This window comes from Diuraphis noxia, unplaced genomic scaffold, assembly GCF_037042655.1.
Source record: "Diuraphis noxia isolate RWA-SAM2 unplaced genomic scaffold, SU_Dnox_SAM2 contig0004, whole genome shotgun sequence".
Classification (NCBI taxonomy): Eukaryota; Metazoa; Arthropoda; class Insecta; order Hemiptera; family Aphididae; genus Diuraphis; species Diuraphis noxia.
This window is the reverse complement of record NW_028301714.1, coordinates 63,608,264-63,630,155: the sequence shown is the minus strand read 5'-3', so window position 1 is coordinate 63,630,155 and position 21,892 is coordinate 63,608,264. Positions and strand designations below refer to the sequence as shown.

Genomic DNA, 21,892 nt, shown 5'->3' with positions numbered 1-21,892 from the left:
CATCGTAGTGGCGCCAGAAGAGGTGTACCTACCTATTTACTTTGGTAAAGGTGCAGTGGGGCATACTTACGAATTACGAGATTAATTTTTAAATGGTGTATTACATTGTTATAGATATAGAGTCCGATTTAGACGTGCGGTAAAGTAAATTGAACAAAGTAATACAGAAATTATGTTTAGAATTTTGAAAAAAGCTTAAAGCTTTCTTATTATTTTCTCGTATTGTTTACATTTTTAAAGTTTACTTATATAAATTGTTATAAAACCCTTCTTCTAGACTTCCTAGTTTTTCATTAAAAGTATGCGATATGAAACTGAATGATTTTAAAAATAACCACTAATTACTAAGTTAAATATTTTAACAACGAAATAAAGACATTTATAGTAGTGCTCTACTTGAAAGTTTTGAAAAAATTGTATTTACATAAATAACTAAAAGACGGAAAATATTTTCATATTAATTAAAATTAAAAATAGTTAATATCATGGTATTATCATTTTTTTGATTTAACTAATACTATGCAGTATTTAATATATACAAACCCTTATGCTAATGCATTAATAATTGATTATAAAAAAAAATTTAAGTAGTAGATTTCCTATATGATCTACCAGTTATTAAGTTACTATAACTCTACGTGATAGCTATTATTATTATTATTATTATTATAAGATTACTTTACTATGTAATTTAATTTTTTTTTTTTTTGTTTGCAGTTATATTAAGTTCGTGGATTATATGTGTTTCAAGAACAATCTATAAGTATATGTTTAATTACAGTACTTTTATATCACCAATAGGAATAGTCGATTGGATTAACTTTTTGAGTTTTCAACCAAAACATTGATTCTTTTTTTTCGCTTTTATAGGTACTGCTGACGCTGAGATTTTTGAACGGATTGCGTTTGCCGGCCGTTTGTTTCTTCTCAACGTTCTTCGCGTCATTATATCAACGGTTTTGTATTTGGACAGATAATAATAATAAAATAATTTACAATACAGAATCTAGACTTGAGTTGTTAATTAACTTAATTATTCATTGACAATTATCAGTGTTTTACAATATTACCTATTTGTTTTTGATTTTTTTGGATATTTGGTTTAAAAAAATATACAAAACACCTACCAACGATATAGATAATCATTAATTATTATTCTCGTGCCATGTGTTAAGGCCGAACGACTGTCGAAATTTCTAGAACCAAACGTGAAAGACCGTATAGTTGCAACAGTAGGAGTCGAATACAACAACAACAAAAATAATAATAATAACAATAATAATAATAATAATTATTATTATTATTAAAAACAATCGTCTGCGGTGTCGGTGGTGGTGATGTTTACAAAAGTGGTGGTGGTGGTAGCGGCGGCGGCGATGGGTGAGGTGGGGATAGGATGTGAATATCTATAAAGCCGATCTGGAAAGCGGTCGTGCCCAGCAGAGTGTACTCGAACGGCGACCCGCGTGCGAATCTAGCCCGATATATCACATCGAGTAGAAATCTTCAGCGTTTTGGACTTCGACAACAACCGTGTGTGTGTGTGTGTCTCCTAACCTTTGCGAGTGTTGCGCGTAAACGCGACTGAAAGATACGAAACGTTACGATGTCGTTCAAGACGATATTCTACGTGTTTGCAGTCGTAGCATTGGCCGCGATCTGGTCGGCCGAGGCTCTACCACTGTCCACCGACGATGTCACGACACCAGGTAAGTCATCATCATTGTGTTTGTATTTACTATTTTTCGAAATGTAATTTATTGTACGTCCTATAATTTTCATCGCCACCGCCGTGGAACTGAATCGTTCCAAGGACGACCATGGGCGTAATCATAGAACGATTTAACAGTTGCGCTGCAGGACTAGAGTTTCCTAGCAAGGGCACTTAAGTCTAAAGGCTTAAAATTGAAATTAACCACAGGGAGGGCGCTACACACTCCCCGCCAAGAGCGTAACTAGAGTTAAGTAGTTGCAGCTGCAGGGAGTCCTGTTGCGGGGTAAAGTTGAAAATAAACCATAGAGTTACCCGGATCTTCGTTATTAAAGTTTAATATAATGAAAACAATAAAATTATAAGTATAATAATTTAGATTTTATAACACAGAACACGCCTATATTTAAATGTAAACGTTAAAAACTATCATTATCAATACGTTTATTGGATAATTAACTTTCTATATTTATTATAGCCAGATCAAGAAGTCTGCTCGAGCCTGCTTCTACATAAATTCGTAAATAAACATCTAAAATATTATTTTGTTGGAATATAAGTATTATAATATGATTATTAATAAATTATCTTATACAATGAATCCATTACGGTTTTTTTTTAACCTCAATATGTTTTTGGGCTGGATAGGTACATGTTTTTCGTTTATGGCCGATTTTTCGTAAGGTTTTCGTTTTTGTCACGATGGATATTTATTATTACTAATAAAATAAATTTAGGATTCATAGGTGTATAGCGGAGAAATGTCGAGATGGGTATTTTTATTCAATGATTTGGATTTTAACAAGGAGGGGGTAAAGTTTCATTGGGGGTTAAGCCACCCCTCCTAGTTATTACTAGAGACTAATGTCTCCAACGTTACGTAATAATGTACCGCATAGCTAGACTTGGAATATTATAATGTATAATCATCATCATTGTTGTAGTCGTTGATCGGATAAGATTTTTGACGATTTGTTACGGAAAACGAAAATCAAAAACTGTTTGCTATCGATCATTGTTATTATCGTCGTTCTCGACGGCGACCTTTGATGGAGTTTTTTCCATTAGGGACGCTCGTGCGTGACGAGGTTATAATAATAATAATAATAGTATTATTAGGTAGTCTCGGCCACGTGACGTGTTAACACAAAATGCTTCAACTACGAATTCCACGACAATTATAGTCAAAGTGAAATGGACAAGTGCTAGAAAATTATTAATTTTAATATTTTCAAATTGTCATATTACTCCAAAACATTTTTGGAGTTGTATCATACATAAATGTTTTTTTTTTTTTTTTTTTTTTTAGAGAGAGAAATATAATTTATTTAAACAATTTAAATGCTCGTATATAGTATGCTAGGTACGGTATGGATATGGATTTATTTAGAATAAAACTGTGTGGGGCAGTACATACTCTCATGTTCATTACTCCGTTCTTCAAAACAGTTTTTTTTTGAAACAAAACTAAATGAGTTTAAAAACAAATTGTTCTTCTGTATCCTATCCGGGAACCTCGCATCATTCCTTACCAAGATGTCAGCCATTATAATCCTCTAACTTTAGACACTTATTAGCGTATAAACAATTTATAACTATTGTGTACAATATTAAATCCTTATAATACTTATTTAAAACAAAATTCCCGTGAAAAATAATATTAATTTAAGTAGATAGGTACCTATTAGGTATTCAATATAGGTTACAAAAAAATCCTTATGAATAAATCAATAAATATCAAAATTATTCAGCTTCTTCCCTACGCATAGTTGTTACAAATTTATCAAAATTCATTGGATCCAAATGAAAAATAACCATATTGCAAAAATATTATACCTATAAATAACTCCTCGACGGCTCGACAACCACATCAGTTGAGACTATCACAGAATAAATATTAATTCTGAGGAATTAGATATGTTAACTTAATATTTTATATATATAAAAAAAAAACAAATAAATAAATTCAAATACATATATAGGTATAATCTCAATATTTAAGTGTCATCACTGGGTGGCTGCTTTTATCAAGCCTTTTCATGTATAATATTATTATCTCAGCTAATACTCTTATTGTACCCATGAGGTACAGATTGTGTATATAATAATAAAGAATAAAAAAAAATTCTAAGGAATTATTGTCATCTTTAAAATAATTACACCGTTTATACGGATAAAATGTTATTGACAATAATACGTTTTGATCGTATTAAACTCTACAATATTATAATATGATACAGCAGCTGATACACACAACGGAAACTGTTTTCTTCCGCGTCAATGCAAGATGAGCGTGTTTTATTTTACAATGGCCTCTTTTTTTTCTTTAAAAAAAAAACCGTATAGAATAATATTATTATTATTTTCTACTCCACGGTTGTGTCGAGCGTACTAAAATTGTAATTATAATATTTTTTAACAATATATTATATTATTATTATATGTGTTCTGGACGACACGAAAAGAAATTTCAATCGGCACGCATTTGGTCGTCTTGTTACGTTTACAAGTATAACATAATATAGTAATATACATCATTATTATTACTCGTTTAACGGGACTTTCAAGGTTTTGTAGGTATAATATTTATAACGTTATTATTATAATAGTGTCTAGGAACGGGAAGACCACTCCAGGAGGGAGATGCGATTATTACGATTAATATGCGTAATGATAGATTTATCGTCTACTATATAATATTATAACTTTATAATCTGTGTATTATTATGCATACGCATTATACATTGGTCGGTCTTTTTCCCGGCGGACTTGTTTCAGAACGAGTCCGGTCTAGATAATGTCTGATGACAATAATAACCTAACCCTTATGCATAAATTAATTTTCCGGATACTTGTTTGTTGTATACGTGTTTTGTAAAACATTTCAAATATAATAATTCATCTATGAGTGCGTAAGATAATACAAAAATGAGAGTATATAACTTTAATATTATATATATATATATATATAGTATATATACTTCATAAGATGTAGGCGAATTACGTAAACATAAATTTATGATTGTCTTTTGAATAGAGAAAAAAAAGAATATTAGACAAGTAGGCATAGATAGTACCTATTTCCGTTTTAAATATTTTCGTATGGCGACAGTAAATTGCTATAATAAGTCATCACTGATGTTAGTTTCGTATAAATAAAATATTGTAACGTCTTGTCGGGATAATGGAAAAAAAAAAACTCTGCGTCAAGCGAAGTGTGCACAAACAAAATAATTTTTTTTCACAAAATGTCCACTGCATTCTTATAAGGTTTTAATGTTCTAACGTTTTAATTTAAATTTGTATTATTCGTCAAATACTCGTCGTTCTATGTGGATGACCTCGAGTTTGTGGCAACACAATCTACTCGTATATAATATGGGTTCCTATACACTTATGTGATATTTAAACGAATCGAACCAGCAGACCGTGATTTTTTGAGCGCGCAGATATAAATTTGTAATCTTGTAAGTTATAGGAAGGTACGCTACGCGCCGCCTTTTCTAAAATAAATAATGGGGAAAAAAGTTTGTTACCTACCGAGTCGAGCTCCGTTTAATATACGCGACATAGGATTTAATCAATTTAATGGCATTTTGCCCGAATATACACACGGACAAACAGAAAGAAAGGTAGAAATTAAACACGGCTGAATCAAAAGAGATTATATGATGTATATTACAGATTTTGAAAGCGACTTAAAACGGGCGTGTTCACGGTGGACTACGGTTTTTGAAACACGGTTTCATTTTGTAGCTACTGAATTTATATTATGTGTACAATTTAAAAGGTACATAATATAATATTCGATACTATACATGTTTAAATATTACTACTGAAATGCTTTGCTCTGAGTCGACTCCAGGGATATGACGGGGGGGGGGGGGGTCAGTGTCATAATTTTCAAAAAATATTCGGTATCTATTAAAATTTATTTATTAACATACAATTTTTTTTAGAAATACGATCTTGGGAGGGAGACACGGCCCTCGAGGCCCCTCTTGAATCATTCCTGGGTATAGGTACGTAATAAATGTTGCTTATAACAACCATGCAGGGGAGGCCTGCTCTCGAGCACTGCGATCTCGCCACCTACGCTCCGGTCGGTTTATTATGTAGTATCGTCCCGGCACAAAATTTGGACTAGAAATACGAAATGTGATTCCACGAGATTTATCGTTAACATATGTTTGTACGTACATAATATTGTATAACTTAAAAAAAAACCAACAAGCGTCGTCGTAAGAGTCACACGACGACGCGTTATAATTATAATGTATAATATTATTAGCTCCGCTCGGGATTGAAATTTTCGTTAATTCAAATGGTTGAAACAATTCGCGTGAGACAAAACCATACAGTAACCTGCAATAACGTCATAATAATAATGTACCGTAGGTCCGGTACGCGACGCGGTCCCCTGCGCGGTACGTTACGGAGTCTTTGGTACGTGAAGGATGCGGTGTAACCATTACCCGAGCGCGGTGGATTATGATCATTATTATACCACGGTTGAGACGTAATCTGTCGGCGGCGGTGTTTCGAGATATCCGCGACAATTAAACATAAACTCGCGTGCGATCCGTGCATAATATCTATCATACGAAGTAAATATTTTAATAATAATTATTATTATACGCATAGCTCGCACGGGAGTGGCAACAATGTGGCACGCATATTACATATTGATGGATAAAAACGTCACGTAGGTACCTATCTATGTTATTATTAATGTACGATAAGACGATAATATTATGATAATATTATTTGGGCATGTGACAAGAGATATTGACATCGTAAAAATCCACTGTCGCCGTGCAAAACAATAATAATAATATTATGATGATAATATTTTCTACAACCATTTCCCTGCACGAGTCGCATTATAATAATATATATATTTACAATTATCAACACTACGCGTGCAAAACTCATCTGTCCGTTTGTATGGTATCGTGGTACTTATTTTTATATTATCAATCCAGTGATATGAATAATGTTTTTTTTCACGGTTTTCTGATATACGTACATAGTTATTATATCTGTTGAGCAAGTATGCACTTTAAATTGTCATGTATTGTGGGCATTTTACATATATATATATATTATCTTATGTATATTACAGGAAGTATACATAGTGGCATATAACCCAAATTTTATTAAAAGACTTAAGTATAGTAAAATCCTTACCCCTAAACATTTTCTAAAAGTTATTAGTATACGTTTACTGCCAAATAGCACTACATTTTGAATACAGAAGTTTTGTAGGCACTAAGCTCCCCCTTCCCCCCTATTTTCTCCCATACATCATATTATCGTCGTAAAGATTTAAGTCCACATATTTCACTTACTTGCGCAGCGCTAACACTAGGATTATTGTTATTGATACAATGATACCTATTATTATTATTATTGCCATCATCAAGCAATTTATTGAATTATTATCTGACTGGAATCTCGCTGTGCCATACAAATGCTCATAAACGTAAATAAACCATTTCGGTACAACAGTTATAAATTATTAAGTAACAGCACGTATTTATAGTAATATTAATAATTCATTTCAACTTGATTAATATTTTCCGTAGGATTAGTTGGCGCATAGTACGATATGCATAATTATATATATATACATATATATATAATATACAACTAGGTTTAATCAACAAAATCTGTTACTTACCCATACGCGTGTGCAGGTTGATACCATTGTGTTTGGCTTTTTTTTTTATGTTGGCAATAGGTAATTTGACGCATTAAAATATGTGCCCAGTGCCCATTATACAATATTATGTATTATTTAGAAAACATTTCTAGTTTTATTTCTATTTTTATTTTTTGAAATTTTATAAGTTATATTGGTAACTTTCAACGGTTCTGATGTGGTGTAAAATCTACACACAGTTTAGATATTATGTATAATAATTACACACTATCGTGCTAGATTACAACACTGTTGGCATCTATAATACTCCCCAATTATTTATCATTATTTACATCTTGACTTTAGCGATCTACCAAAATGTTCATAATATGGCTGAGCTTCGTTTTGAAGATTAGCCGTTTTAAATATAGGTACGTAATAAAATATTATCAAGATTATTTTTGGTGTAATATTATCCTGAGATAATAAAAATACCATATTATTTTACACATACCACAGTAGTTGGAGCGATATTATATTTTCTTTTCGTAGACACGCGCTCCTTAACTTTTACGGAATGATTTTAATAAAAATATTTTAAATAAATACGTACTTTTGACACGGTACATGTGAGGAACAGCACCAGGACGTGCAGAGTATAAAATCTCTTAGGACAAAAAGATTAACTTGCGTCGTGCGTTAGTAAATCATATTTCACTATAATTTTTATCTCATTACCGACTGTAGTAAGTACATACATTAGTAAATCTATAATAGCTATATTGGCTAATCTATAGTAGCTTTAAAGCTAATCTATTTAGCGGGTTAAAGGTTTACAGCTTGTTACATTAAACACTGGCATATTACATTATAATAATATGTTTTGCTTAAATTTAACTGCCAGTCATCACTAGGATTTAAATAGTGGTTCCCTTAAATCATATCTAATTGAAGTGGGATATTGAATGTAATCGTTTGGACGACGGAAAGTTCGTGTGCGTAATCTTGAAACAGGCGTAACTTCTTTCGATTATAATATTATATAATTTAAGCTCATTACCTGCCAATGCTGTTAAAATACGCAAATTGACCGTGTATTATTGCCGTGCGCACATCATCATTAGGGAAAACTGGCCGTTCCCGAAATGGTAATATTAAATTGTTGACGAATTAATTACAAACGAATAACGATCAATTATTATACAATCATCGTTGTTGGATGTGAACTATTCAATATTACCGATCATGCGATTTCGAAGAGCTAGATAACGGTGTATTAAAAGTTCGGTGATATACATATTACATACGCATATCTTGTACCTATACGTAAATATGCCTCAGGTATCAAAATCATAGGGATATTATTATATTATTCACTATAAAATTCCAATCCCACTATAAAACCCACAGCACGATATTCGATATTTTCCCTTTACAAGGAAAATCAGTGAATCATAAAATGTATGTTTTTATTAATAAGTAGGTCATGACAACGAAAACCACACGAAAAATCGGTCAGAATCAAAAAAATGTGTACTCAGCCCAAAATATAATTATGTAAAAAAAAAATATTTTGTTAACAATTATATCCATATAATATTAACACGAGATCTCTATAACTTTAAAGGATTTTATATTATCTTGGAGTTATTGGTATTTTTTATAATTTTACGTAAGAATGTACTGTGAAATCTACAACTTTGTTATATCGAAAAAGCCTGTATAAGGATAAAAGTATCCGATATTTCGAGTTATTCAGTTAGATATCTCTCACGGTAAGGGAATACTCGTGTGTGCACTAATATAATATTTTACTTTTCATTGATTTCCTTCAAGTAGATGCACGCGATTGTTTAGTATAATACTATGCACTGCAGTGAGCTTAGATTATTTTCAAATACCTTAAGGCTTAAACCAATATAAATGGCTGCAGATCACATTAAAACTATTTTTTCCGAGAACAGTCTTCACTGTTTGTTTAATTTAATGTTTTACTATACTATACATTCGTCGCTATAATTTATTCTTTCAATTGCGTAAATGCATAATTTATGCTATCTATAATTTGTCTGTGTGTTTATTTTCGTTGTTGGTCGCCGTCGCCTCATTAATTAACTGTGATGTGCAGCGCACCGACTGTTGAAACGTTTGCGAAGTCATTGCGACAAAAACGATTATTTTTCAACAACTGGTCAAATAATTAAATTATTATGATGGGTATAATAATGTACATGAAAAAAAATGGCTTGAAAGTATATGTTCGACCTATGTGATTCACAAAACAACAATATAGTAGGTGTCCAGTAGGAGTAATAATAGTTATAATATTATGCCTTGATGGTTACTCTGCAAATTTTTTTTTGTAAACCAATTCAACAGAAGTATAAATATATAAATTATGTATCAAATACTACAAAATATATTTCTGTATATTTTAAGCAATGAGTTGAGCAGTTAAATTTTTTTCCTGGTTACAATAATACGTTTGCGTAATATTCATATGAAATTTCATCATAATAATATCTTTAATAGTATGAATTTGAATAAACAAAAATATTTTTTAATAAATCGGCTAATAACACTATTAATGTGGAAAAAAATGGCAGTGACAAAATTCAAAATATTTTTCCTGTTATGTTCTATTCTTTTTCTTTCTTTATTTATTTTATTCTTTTATATACTTTTATTAATTATTATACCATAAGCATTATTTTATCATAGATTCGAAGGTTACTAAATAATACGATGGCCCGATGGATCTTTTAACACGAACCTGTGTATTGTTTACATTATTTACTATATAACGTTAATCGCGTAACCTCTTTGGCCTTCACATGTCCAATGATATCTAATTATAATGCATTGCAAAAAAAAATATATTAATATTGCTAGACATGCATCGCCTATTATTAATCAATATAGGTACGTTATTATTACCCGGCCAATTATTCATATAGCAATACTCTAATATGCACATACGAATTAAATCAAAACTACTAATTTTTAATTATTACAAAAATAATGATGATCGAGTTACAGGAAAACTTGAGAATTATTTTGGGAGGCAGTAAAAAAAGTAATCTTGTGACTAATAAAGTTCATCAATCTCAACTTGGTGCACTGCGAAATTGTGGTGTTTTTTAATAATGATTTCGAGGTTTTCAAAAAATATAAATTAAAATAATAATAGTATATACCATTACAATAGTTAATCGTAATACGTACATATCATATTATTATATGTATTAATACTGATGTATCATGTTTTTCTTGAGTTGACTCGAGACAAAATGAGAGGTAAATATAAAAAAAAATAGCATGACGGTTTTTCAATTGAGATGGGTGAATAGATGTAATAGATTATTGACGTTATTTTATTAACATCGTAATATGCAATATATTATTTTATTCATTGATACGCATTATACGTCACCGTATCGTTTTTTTTTTTTAAAATTGAAACGGAAAACGAATATAAATATAAACGATGATTCAACAAGCACGCAAACCCCCCATTTATCTTTTATTAATACATTTATTCAAATTAGTTCTTATACTTAAGGTCATGTTTTCAATTATTTAAAATATTAAGTTATTTTATACCAAATGATTTTGGCTTGTCACAATGGCGTTTTCAAATGCTAACTATGATTTTTTTTTTGTAAATGTTCATGTAGATATCTAGTTATTTTAATCAAATGTTGAAAAATCATATTCAGAGCTATTAAACAATATATATCTATTAAGAATAATAGTCTTTTTTTATATATAAAATAGTTAAACCTATGCAATATTTAGTATACTTTGATATACTGGGGCAATTTTTATGAATTATAAAATTGTAATTAGTTTTTTTTTTTTTTAAAAGATAATATTATATAAAGTCTATGTCCTAAGGTGCAAGTTCATAGCAATGGAATATTTGAAAATTGAATAATATTATGACACTGAAATTATTTTATAGGTGAGATCATTTAAATTACGAACAGTTCCTACATACAATGTTAACAGACTAATATTAATAAATCATGAGCATTAATCTTCATATCATCAATGCCCCTATAATTTCTACACTTTTTATCATAGATTATTATACTTAGTACCAACATAAACATAATGTTAAATAAATCAAAATCTACAAGTTTTAATTTTGGTTTATAAACACAACATTAAAAAAAAAAAACTTTAAAATTTGGATGATACATAAGTGCCTATATATAGTATCTTTACCTATATTTTTTCCATATTATTGTACATTTTCATTTAATACATTCTTGTAGAGGTGTAATGTATCAAATACTGTGTTTCACAGCAATCGAACTTATTTCTGAATTTATCTGCTGGCAATAGTATTACATTTACATTTGATATATATATAAGCTGAGATAAATATAATCATTTAAATTATAAATATTACCAATTTTCTGAAGGAGATTATTAAAATAATTATGGCCTTGTCTATTCTTAGCCCGTATCATAATTTGAAACACAGGTTTATGCTAGCGCTGACGCAGTTGTGGCCAACAGATAAAATATGAGGAATTTTTATGACTAACAAAACCCGATGTGAAACAGTGGCGGTGTACAGATTAATCGTACCTTTTGCGATTAAAGTATTGTTGTTTAGTACGCGCTCGTCTGGAGCTGATGATAATAATATAACATTATTATAATACTGATTGGTATTCAACACGAGACGGCGCGCGTGACGATCATCCAGCTTGATCAATTTGAATTACGTTTAGTGCCAAATAGATTGCAGTCGACAATTATTATTATTTGTTCTGGGCGAACTGTCGTTGAACAGAGCAATGCACTTTTCATGCCTAAGTAGGTATAATGTAAATGCACTCGGTGCATAATTATTTGTATTAACATAATATAGCGATTTTATAAGTACTATGAATAAATTATGAATAATATTGATTATTAGAATTTAATAATAAATAACATGTTTGGGAGATGTTATAACGGGCGATACCCGTTTGCGCACATTTATCCTTTTTTGCGACTCGTTTTCGTACAAATGTATAACTCGATTGCGCACACGAATTTTTAATACCTGTAATAAATGACTCAAAACGTAGGACTCGTTTGCGTACATAAAGTATAGCAAAAGCCTACTAAAACCCTTAACAAAAATAATGTTTAAGATTGTTTTCAAACATTTTTGTTCTCACTTTTACAGGCTTAAGACTGTCTGTTTACAACTGGCGTGATTAAAAATGTCTTTTTTTTTGTTAAGTTAATTTAAATTAAATTTGTCATGTTTTTTCAATGTTATGTTTGTATTTACAATTTTATTAATTTTAATGTAATGCTTCTTTAGAACCGCACACTATTTTATCAATTACGTGTATCTTATCGAAATTTGCTCACACGTAACAATATAAGTCTAATTTAATAGCTGTGCGCAAATGAGTCGTCATTTTTCAGGTCAAAATTAGTATTAACCGGGTTTTCACGTTATTGATGTACGCAAACGAGTTGTCAGTTTACGGGTAAAAAATTGTGTACTGTGCGCAAACGAGTATCACCGGTTATAACATGTTATCAATTCAATATTACGATAAGTCATTAAATGACGGTAACGTGACATTTTGTCTAGCCATATTGGATTTAATTTTTTTTAAACTATTTTTTTAAAATTATGTCACATGACGTATTGTGTTTTACACCGTATCATATTAAAGCATTGAAAGTATATGAATCAATACTTGTTGAGTTATGATTAACAAATAAATTATTGTGAAATTAGGCTGCATAAAATCTAAAAATAAACAATTAACACCTAAACCGTCTATGGTAAAGTTTTGATGACGAAAAAATTGTTTTCGGTGATAAGTATTGTTTAGCTAACATTATATTCGCTTCAAAAACAGTAAAAGTTTACACTAGCTGCTCAGTATATTATATTCAATTACATGTTAACAATACCAGGTTTATGTTTACGGTTTATACACGATTGGGTTAGTACCGCGAGAGTTGCGTACACGTTAAAACATCTACGTAAGTGCATTTTCGCATATGACAGGAGTGACGAGTTAGAAACTATTTTTAGAACATATATGACTTGTTTCAGCATTTTTAATTTAGGCTTATGATACAACACCACTTGGTTAGCACTATTCGTATACGTAATATAATAAAGTGATATTCGAAATGTATAAGGAAATAAAAGATTTCTGATCCAATCTTATACAAGACTATATGATATAATAACTAATAAGCAAATACATGAATATATAATAAATATAATAATAAATCGGTCATTAATAAACTTTTTTATATAAATTTATAGCGAACGTCGAGGCTTCATCAGAGGAGGTCGTTCAGAAGCAGGAACCCGAACGACAGCAAACGAAAGAGACGGATACGTCGGTCCTTCAAACGGACGTGACCGAATCGTCTCCAGAAGTGCAGCAGTCCGGTCAAACGGAAGAAGTTACAGTCGGATCAGCAAGTCCAGTGGTTGTAACCGATCCGGCCTTACCGGTTTCAAGCGAAAAAGCCGAATCTGACGTTTCCCCCACAGCCACCATGGGTGAACAAACGGACAGTGTAGTCGGAACAAACTCACCCAGCTCTGACGCCAAGCCTAACCCATCTGTCCCCGTCCAGGGCCAAACTCCCAAGCCCTACAACACTGGTGGAGTGCATACTGTGAAACTAGGACCCAACATACCATTCTTTTTTGAATTTTTCCAGCCTTTCCAGTCTTTCCAGCCTTTAATTTCCAACCAACAGCAACAACCGTTCAGGCATCCACTGATACCGTTCGGCGCTCCTATCAATCCATTTGCAGCTCCCATGAACGCCCAACCATTCAATCAGGTGTTTGAAGCGTACACTAACGAGTTCAAAAGTATGTGTTGCCAGTAAATTGTATTTTTTTTTTTTTATCATGATTTAATAATATTTATAATATTTAAAATCAACATAACACTATGATAATCGTCACAAAATTGAAAATATGATGACATTCTAATATTATGTCTCGTATGCATGCATACCTACTGGATATTATCATCACTATATAGGCGCCAAGTTGTATCAACAAATCATCAGAGACTGGTAACCGCATACCCAACTACCAAAGCAGAAGAATATTAATTATAAAATTTTAAAACCACGTTCCTTAAAAAACATTAAAAGCATTAACATATTTTATTTTGTTCTATAGACTCAAAATATGCATGTAATATTTTAAAACCTAAAACCATCTCTTCCACTTGGCGCCTTTATTGTTGTATTGATGATAGTAATAATAATAATAACAGCGTTTAGTTAACAAAAAAAAAAAAAAAAAAATACAATAACATTATATTATATGAAGGCTGCTTAATATCACCAAATTATTAACACCATTTTCATGATAACCATTGAATCTTTCACCTAACAAATAATACTAACCAACATTAATCACTTCATTCACAGCGCCCGAAGTCGTAATATTTAAACCGAAAAGAAATACCCACGTTAACACAACCACATTGCAACCCATTCCGTTGCTAATGAACATCATGCTTAACGCTTTTCGGAATCATGAGCCATCAGGTAAATGTTGCATGACGTGTTTTATTATTATAATAATATGATGATATAGGTAAGTATAGTGAGTGGTTATTAATTTATTAATCAGCAAACAATTGATCATCGGTATACATTTTTAGATGTAGGTATAGGCATGTGTTTTTGAAAAGAAAATGTTTAATAATTATTATAGTCAGGGGAAACATTTTCGAGAAACAATGTTATACAATATATTTTGTTTTTAAAAATGTTTTGTGGTAATGAATTTAAATAAATATGTAATTTTTTTTTTAAACATACATTTAACGAAATGACTATCGATGCAAGTATCATCTTGTAAACAATATCAATTATTATAGTCAATAGTTAATAACTAACAACATACAGCTATCAACACTATAGTTGATTTAAATTTGCAATTTGCATGTATTTTTTTTAACGATGAATGTGTATTATATATTATTTTCATTAAAATATGACTGTAATACGGTCTGTACTAAAATATATACTAATACTTTAATAACAATAATTTATGTTGCATTATTTTAAGTTTTTGTCTTAAAATTTTAATTTTAGGCATGTTGGAATCGTTTGACAAAATGGGCTTGCCACCAATGGAAAATGTGGGAACCGCGCAAGAAGGCTCGAATAAGCCAGTAAGAAAGACTACATCCAAGACCGAGGTAAGTGAACCAATACGTGGCTTACAAATAATTATTTGTGTTCGCATAATTTAGATTAATCAATCGAAAACCTAATGCAATATTTAGACAGTAGGTAACAGCACCAATTTGCAAAACGCACTATATTATTCAAATGTAAATTATAACTAAGAAAGAAAATAAGATTATACCAAGCAGTTTCAAATTCGTGGAATCGGAGAACACATAAATAATTATTACGATTCTGTTTTAAATTTGATTCGAATTCGAAATACATTTTCGGAGTTACCTCTTGAGGATTTTATGATTTTCGACTCATTGCTTAGAATCTTTTTCGTACAATATTTTATATATATCCCGATTGACGTGTGACGTGTCAACAGTCATAACTTATTATAATATCATATTCCTATAATATATTAATATTAATTAATAGTACTATTATGTTATACAATTAAATCTTAGGAAATCCATTTTGAAATGGCTTAGGTGTTCTCTAGGTATAGGGAATATACCTTATACAAATTGCTCGAAAGACTTAAAAAACAAAGTACGAATTTTTATTAAATAAGATGTTGCAAAAAACAAAAAAAAAGGAAGCTTGAAAAATTCATTTTTACTGCTAATTCTTATTTGATTCTGTACACGTTTTTGCATTTACAAGTCTTTACGTGATGTTCATTTCTGTAGTAAATCAGTTATGTTTTATGCGCATATCTAACGCTTTATATTTTCTGTATTAAATTATGTAGCTGTATTATGAATTTAAACGCGTGCTGTCCTTATTAAAGTTACTGAATTACTGCAGTGTAGGAGATTTCTGCAGGTTTTGATGGTGCTAACGACCACTTATTTGTATACGATTTATTTCAAAATAATATTATAATATACGCATTACACATACGTAGATTGTAGGTACTTTATACCAGATACCAAATTGTGAGTGTTTCCTACTGTAAGTTACCCGAACACGTATTACGTCTTAAACGTGTCTTACATTGTTTAATATCCATGTAAAAATGTCGATGTATGCATCCTTTTTGTGTTAGGTACGCATAAGGCATAACCATCGGAATTCATAATTTTTTTTACACACTATTTTTATTCTTACTAATATTATACTTATAAAACGTGGCTGGTTCGTCATGCAGTTCACATAGGTATCTATTTGCAAATTATTCAAGTTGAAATGGAAAATCGAGAATATTTATTAGGGTTTCGAATCTGCATTGACGAACAACACTCCTTAATCTTTGTAAAGCGATAGACTCAGTGAAATTTCCACTTGTGTCGTTTTAAAGAGGGCATCTAAAACAAAATGTGCTGTTTACATTTTATAAACATTGTTTTTCAAACTTCTTATTACGCTCGTACATATTGTAGATTTGGGTACATTAATTATGTCTATTTCGTTTGTTGTTATGCATATTCGTATTTAGATCATTGACGGACGCAGAGTACAAATAAACGAGACAACGGTCAGCGACGGAGACGAAAACCACAAGAGTTTCTACCATATTAAAGAGATCCAGATACTGCCTGAAGGGATAAACAAACAAATCTCAAATGAAAAACAGATATCGATAACTAACAGCGATTCGGAGACACAAAAATTGGATACAAATGAAATCAAACCCGTCCCGTCCGTTACAATGCAGAATTACGACGACCGGAAGAACTTTGTTAAAAAGGTAGAATAACGAGATAGCAGGGGCTTCTTGTACACATAATAATATTAATACAAGCTATTATACGTAATATAATGTAGTATTTTAATAACCTAAAGATCAATTTGTCACGAATTGAATTAATAAATATCTAACGCTTGTGTAAGTTATTTTCAAAAATATTATCATTAACAACTCTAATATTATATAATAATATTAGAACTGTTTAGATATATCTTATATTTAAATTTATTAAAAAAAACCGATTGAATATAAAATATCGTTAAAAACAAAATTCTAATAATAAAAATCTTTTCTTCGCAATTCGGTGGTAAAAATATCTGTGCAGTTATTAATGAGCTAGGTATTGTTATTATCCTTATCGACGTTTAAATAGCGAAATATTAAAATTTAATTAGTTATTTGACGATTCCTAGAAAAATCAAAATGTAACATAAAACATAAAATCAAAATATATCATTATACCTACCTACCTACCTATATATAATATATTTTATATAAAATACGGTTGATTGGAATAAATTATTTGCCATAATATAATCAAAAATAGTGTTGTATTGTTTTAATCATTATTCTTTTGTAAGAAAATATATTATAATTTTATCAAAAGTTTCGTAATACCTATTATAGTCTGTTTAGCGATTATTTTTAAAAAGAAAAATTAGTTTTGTATTTCATTTTAAAGTATAATTATTATTACAAAATATATTATTATTATATTTATTTTGACTTGTGTGAATAAAACCTTTTAGGATTTATCGCCTAAAACGACTCGAGTTTTTATTTGTTATGTCGTTTTAAAGTGTTGCTAATTGTATAAAAACAATTCAGCGTGTGTACATAATAATTTGCTGCTTTTATTTTGATCGGTTCAAAGTGTAAAATGTATTATACATAGTCTTAAATGGTGGAATTGGTGTTTGTAATTATACATATCTTACTTAATTATTGTAATTATTTTGTTTTCCGAATATCATAATACTCAATAGTTATGATTGTGGCAGGTAGTATGTTTTATATATTTTTTTGCTTTTTGCGATGTATAATGTTTACAGCATTGCAGAATTGTACTGTAACATTTTTGTACAAGCTACATCGTAAAAACAAATTTGTAAATTCTTTTTAATCCTTCAAATCGATATAATAATATTATCAGAATAGTCAAACAGCTTTATTATTGGTTTTGTTATTACACTGTTTGAATGATTTAAATCGTGCACGTGCATTTAAGTCTAATATTATAATATAATTGTAACGCGGGACCAAATCTGTGGGTTACGAATAATCCTGGTGAAATAGCGCGTCGTCGGAAAACAAGATTTCGGAAAAGAGAAAATGCAAATGAGGCACGCCCAGAGTCACAGAGTAAAAGATATTGTAAATAAAATAATGGTTGTTTTTGAGCTGCTTCTTCTGGGCCATCTATCGGAATGGCTGTCGAACACAGGTACGTATCTGTTTTTTTTTTTTGTCTTTTGAACCGATCGCACGTGGCTTAATATGTCATATTATTATGTTTACACCTTTTGTATAATATATTATATACACCTATTTTTGCAATCCTGCCTATCCGCTTTTCGGAATCGAATTGGCGAGACCGACGTACATATATGACATTAATCTTGGTCAAGCTTTAAAATTAAGGTTTTATTATTATTATAACTCATTGTTAAAAAACTATGGAGACTGGACCACAGTATATAAACACAGAATAGTCAAACAAAAAGTTCAAAACCTCACACATTCCTCAGTTTACTATCTTATTATGATATTTTCAAATATTGATTTCTCTCAATACTTTAGGTAATATTATTATTATGGAAACGAGTTGTATTAGAATATTAGAATATAAAACTATTATCAGATTTAGTTTGTTTTGACTATTAGATTACGCCGATATTGAATTAAACTGCTGTTATGCGCTATCAACACTGCGCATTATATTTATTAATTACCTATTATAACATACAGATTTACATATTAACATAATAATATAGATACCAAATAATTAACGATCGTTATATTATATGATAAAATTAATAATATTAAGTACTTGCGTATTGTTCGTGTACGATTAAAGACTTAAACAAATAGACGGAATATTTGCCCGAGGACTGGAAGGTGTGGTCGTGCCAAATGGATTAAGAGAGATAGCAAGAGTTTTATCACAAGAGTGAGAGAAATGGCGCGCTATTCCAGGGGCAGCCTATCAGAGCTATGTTTCAATTTTATTATTTTCTAAATAATAAGACATTATTTGTGATACTGTGATAGTATTCTTTATATTATTAAAATTTAAAATTTAATAAGCAATGACATAGCCTATGTCTATGAATAGTATTTTTATAATCGTTCATAATTTCTATAAGTAATAGATATATTTAAATATTCAAAATTGTTCCCACCCTTTTCCAACGCTTGATCCTTGTAACAAGCTCCACCCATTTGCACGCATTATCATACCTAATGTTCTGTCTATTTTTATAAGTCTGTGTGTATGACCAATATGTACGTTTAATACCTTGATTATAATATTATTGAAATCCTCCGATGATCACATCTCGTATTTTGTTTTGTTTTTTTTTTGCAGACACCGGCCACACCCGTCTCGCTGGACGACCACTTCCAAACCGCCGCGGCCAGTTACTACGCGCCTTACGCTCCACTGTACGGATCACGTCATCAGCCGGCCGACCTTATGCAGCAGAAACACTACCACCACGGATCGTGGGCACCGAACCAGGGTTTTTATCCAGCACCGAACCAAGGTTATTACCCGGCACCGAACCAAGGTTATTACCCAGCACCGAACCAAGGTTATTACCCGGCACCGAACCAAGGATTTTATCCGGCACCGAATAGGGTACCGTATCCACCCAATAACCACGGGTCTCGTCCGTCTCAACAGCCAATCAGCTTGCAAGGCGACACTTTGGTCAACGAGCTAGTCGCGGCCCAACAGCAGTCGTCCGGTGGCACGGTGTTACCGCCCGACGTGGAGTTTGTCGACGTGAACGGTAAACCACAACCCAGTGGCCAGTATCATCACTACAATAGTCACATCAACAACAACATAATCAGTGACAACGGTAATCGCGGTCATGAAAAGTTTGCTGGCCGTAAGTACTGATGACGGCGTCCAATCTAACCGCGGTCGGCGTGCAATGACTTTAAAAGTATTAGGATATAAAACTATAACTTATAATATCGAATTATGTAGGTACCTACTATTAGTTACTTTGTAGTAAACGCTCGTCTCTGCATCGAGTAAATTCCAGAGCCGTGGTATCGAATCGTTTTATCGTTAAGATATGTCATAATGTTTTACTCGGTATAACCTGTATAACATAATTATATTATTTATATAGACGTCCGCGTCAAATGTATTCCGTATCCGAAGTCATTGTCATTATCCTTTCGTTTGATATCTATTTATTAAGAATATTGTTTTTCATTTTTTTTTTTTTTTGTATATATTTATATATGTATTAATATAAAATCTTTTACTATATTATTTATATGGCTTTACAAGTCCACCCACTAGTGAGACTACACTCTATCGATCATCGTTGAGATCGCTCCCCTCACCCACTCTTTCCCTCTTATTATTTCAACACATAAATAATATTTAATAAATAATCTCATCGCCCTTAAAAATACTCACATTTAATTCATGAATATAAAATATTTTTACGAATGAACTTCAAGTGGATTTTGCAAATAAAAATATACTTATACATAATATGCTATTATATTAAAAAAAAATAATTTTAACCACTATTCTTCTCGCTCAACACACCATTTCCTGATAGGTTTTTCAAAAAATATGATTTTGCTATGCTCAATCAAGATTCATTTAATGTTGATTTTGATTTATATATAAATCATAAGTTATAAACTTTTGTTATATGTGATTATTTAATAACCGCAGTATATCTAATACTTGATTTGTATATTATGTTTCTACAATAAATTATAAAGATACCAAAGCTAAATAATATAATATAATTGTAGGTACATTGTTTTTATTAAGTCTTGATAAAATATTTGGCTCTTTGTATTATGCCTAACTATAAATTATATTGTTGACGTTTAATTTCAAACTCATACATTTTTAATTTACGCAATTAAAATTATAATATTATAAACCACACTTATGTGTTTGTGCTTACTAGGCGATTGCCGATTAGATTCTTTGATAAAAATTAAATTGTAATTTTCTGCTCTCACATCAATTAACACCTAAAATTATGCGAGGAAACATTTATGAAAAATATAAATATTAACACCAATTTAAGTTAATACTGTATTTAGTCAAATTTATTTATGAGACAAATGTTAAATATAAAAATTAATTGCTCTGTAAATGCATTAAATAAATATTAACGATAGGCTGTTTAGTAAATTTGTAAATCACAGTATTGACTATTGACATTTCGCATTATCATTTATTCATGTACTTTTAGGTACAGAATTTAAGATCTGTCATGTCGTGACCTTAAGAGACAAAACTACTAATCACTTTACATCAATATAATAATATTATCATGTTATTAAATCGTATTTTAAGACCATGTCAAATCAGTGGATTAACTACACACTGTGTACAGCAACGTATTCTAACAAATTGTTAACGAAAATTCTAATAATTGTG

The 21,892-nt window shown here is 30.6% G+C and overlaps 1 protein-coding gene across 2 annotated transcripts; it reads left to right on the top strand.

The window, feature by feature from the left end:
• The first annotated feature begins 1,423 nt into the window (after window positions 1-1,423).
• LOC107163351 (uncharacterized) lies at window positions 1,424-20,752 on the top strand. Of its 2 annotated transcripts, XM_015510734.2 has the most exons (6): window positions 1,424-1,709; window positions 13,657-14,220; window positions 14,793-14,912; window positions 15,465-15,571; window positions 16,990-17,241; window positions 19,829-20,752. In XM_015510734.2, the coding sequence occupies exons 1-6, from the start codon at window positions 1,607-1,609 to the stop codon at window positions 20,366-20,368; spliced, it is 1,686 nt and encodes a 561-aa protein (XP_015366220.2). In that variant the 5' UTR covers window positions 1,424-1,606; the 3' UTR covers window positions 20,369-20,752. The 2 variants fall into 2 exon arrangements, with proteins under 2 accessions (XP_015366220.2, XP_015366228.2); XM_015510742.2 differs by lacking the exon at window positions 14,793-14,912 and having other exon boundaries at window positions 1,425-1,709.
• Window positions 20,753-21,892: the final 1,140 nt, after the last annotated feature.

What these genes read in the sequence shown, in the direction of transcription:
- LOC107163351 (XM_015510734.2), top strand. Translation starts at nt 1,607, where the DNA reads ATGTCGTTCAAGACGATATTCTACGTGTTTGCAGTCGTAGCATTGGCC. An exon ending in TCGGAATCATGAGCCATCAG is followed by an intron (nt 14,913 to 15,464) that starts GTAAATGTTGCA and finishes TTTTAATTTTAG; the next exon opens with GCATGTTGGAATCGTTTGAC. An exon ending in AGACTACATCCAAGACCGAG is followed by an intron (nt 15,572 to 16,989) that starts GTAAGTGAACCA and finishes ATTCGTATTTAG; the next exon opens with ATCATTGACGGACGCAGAGT.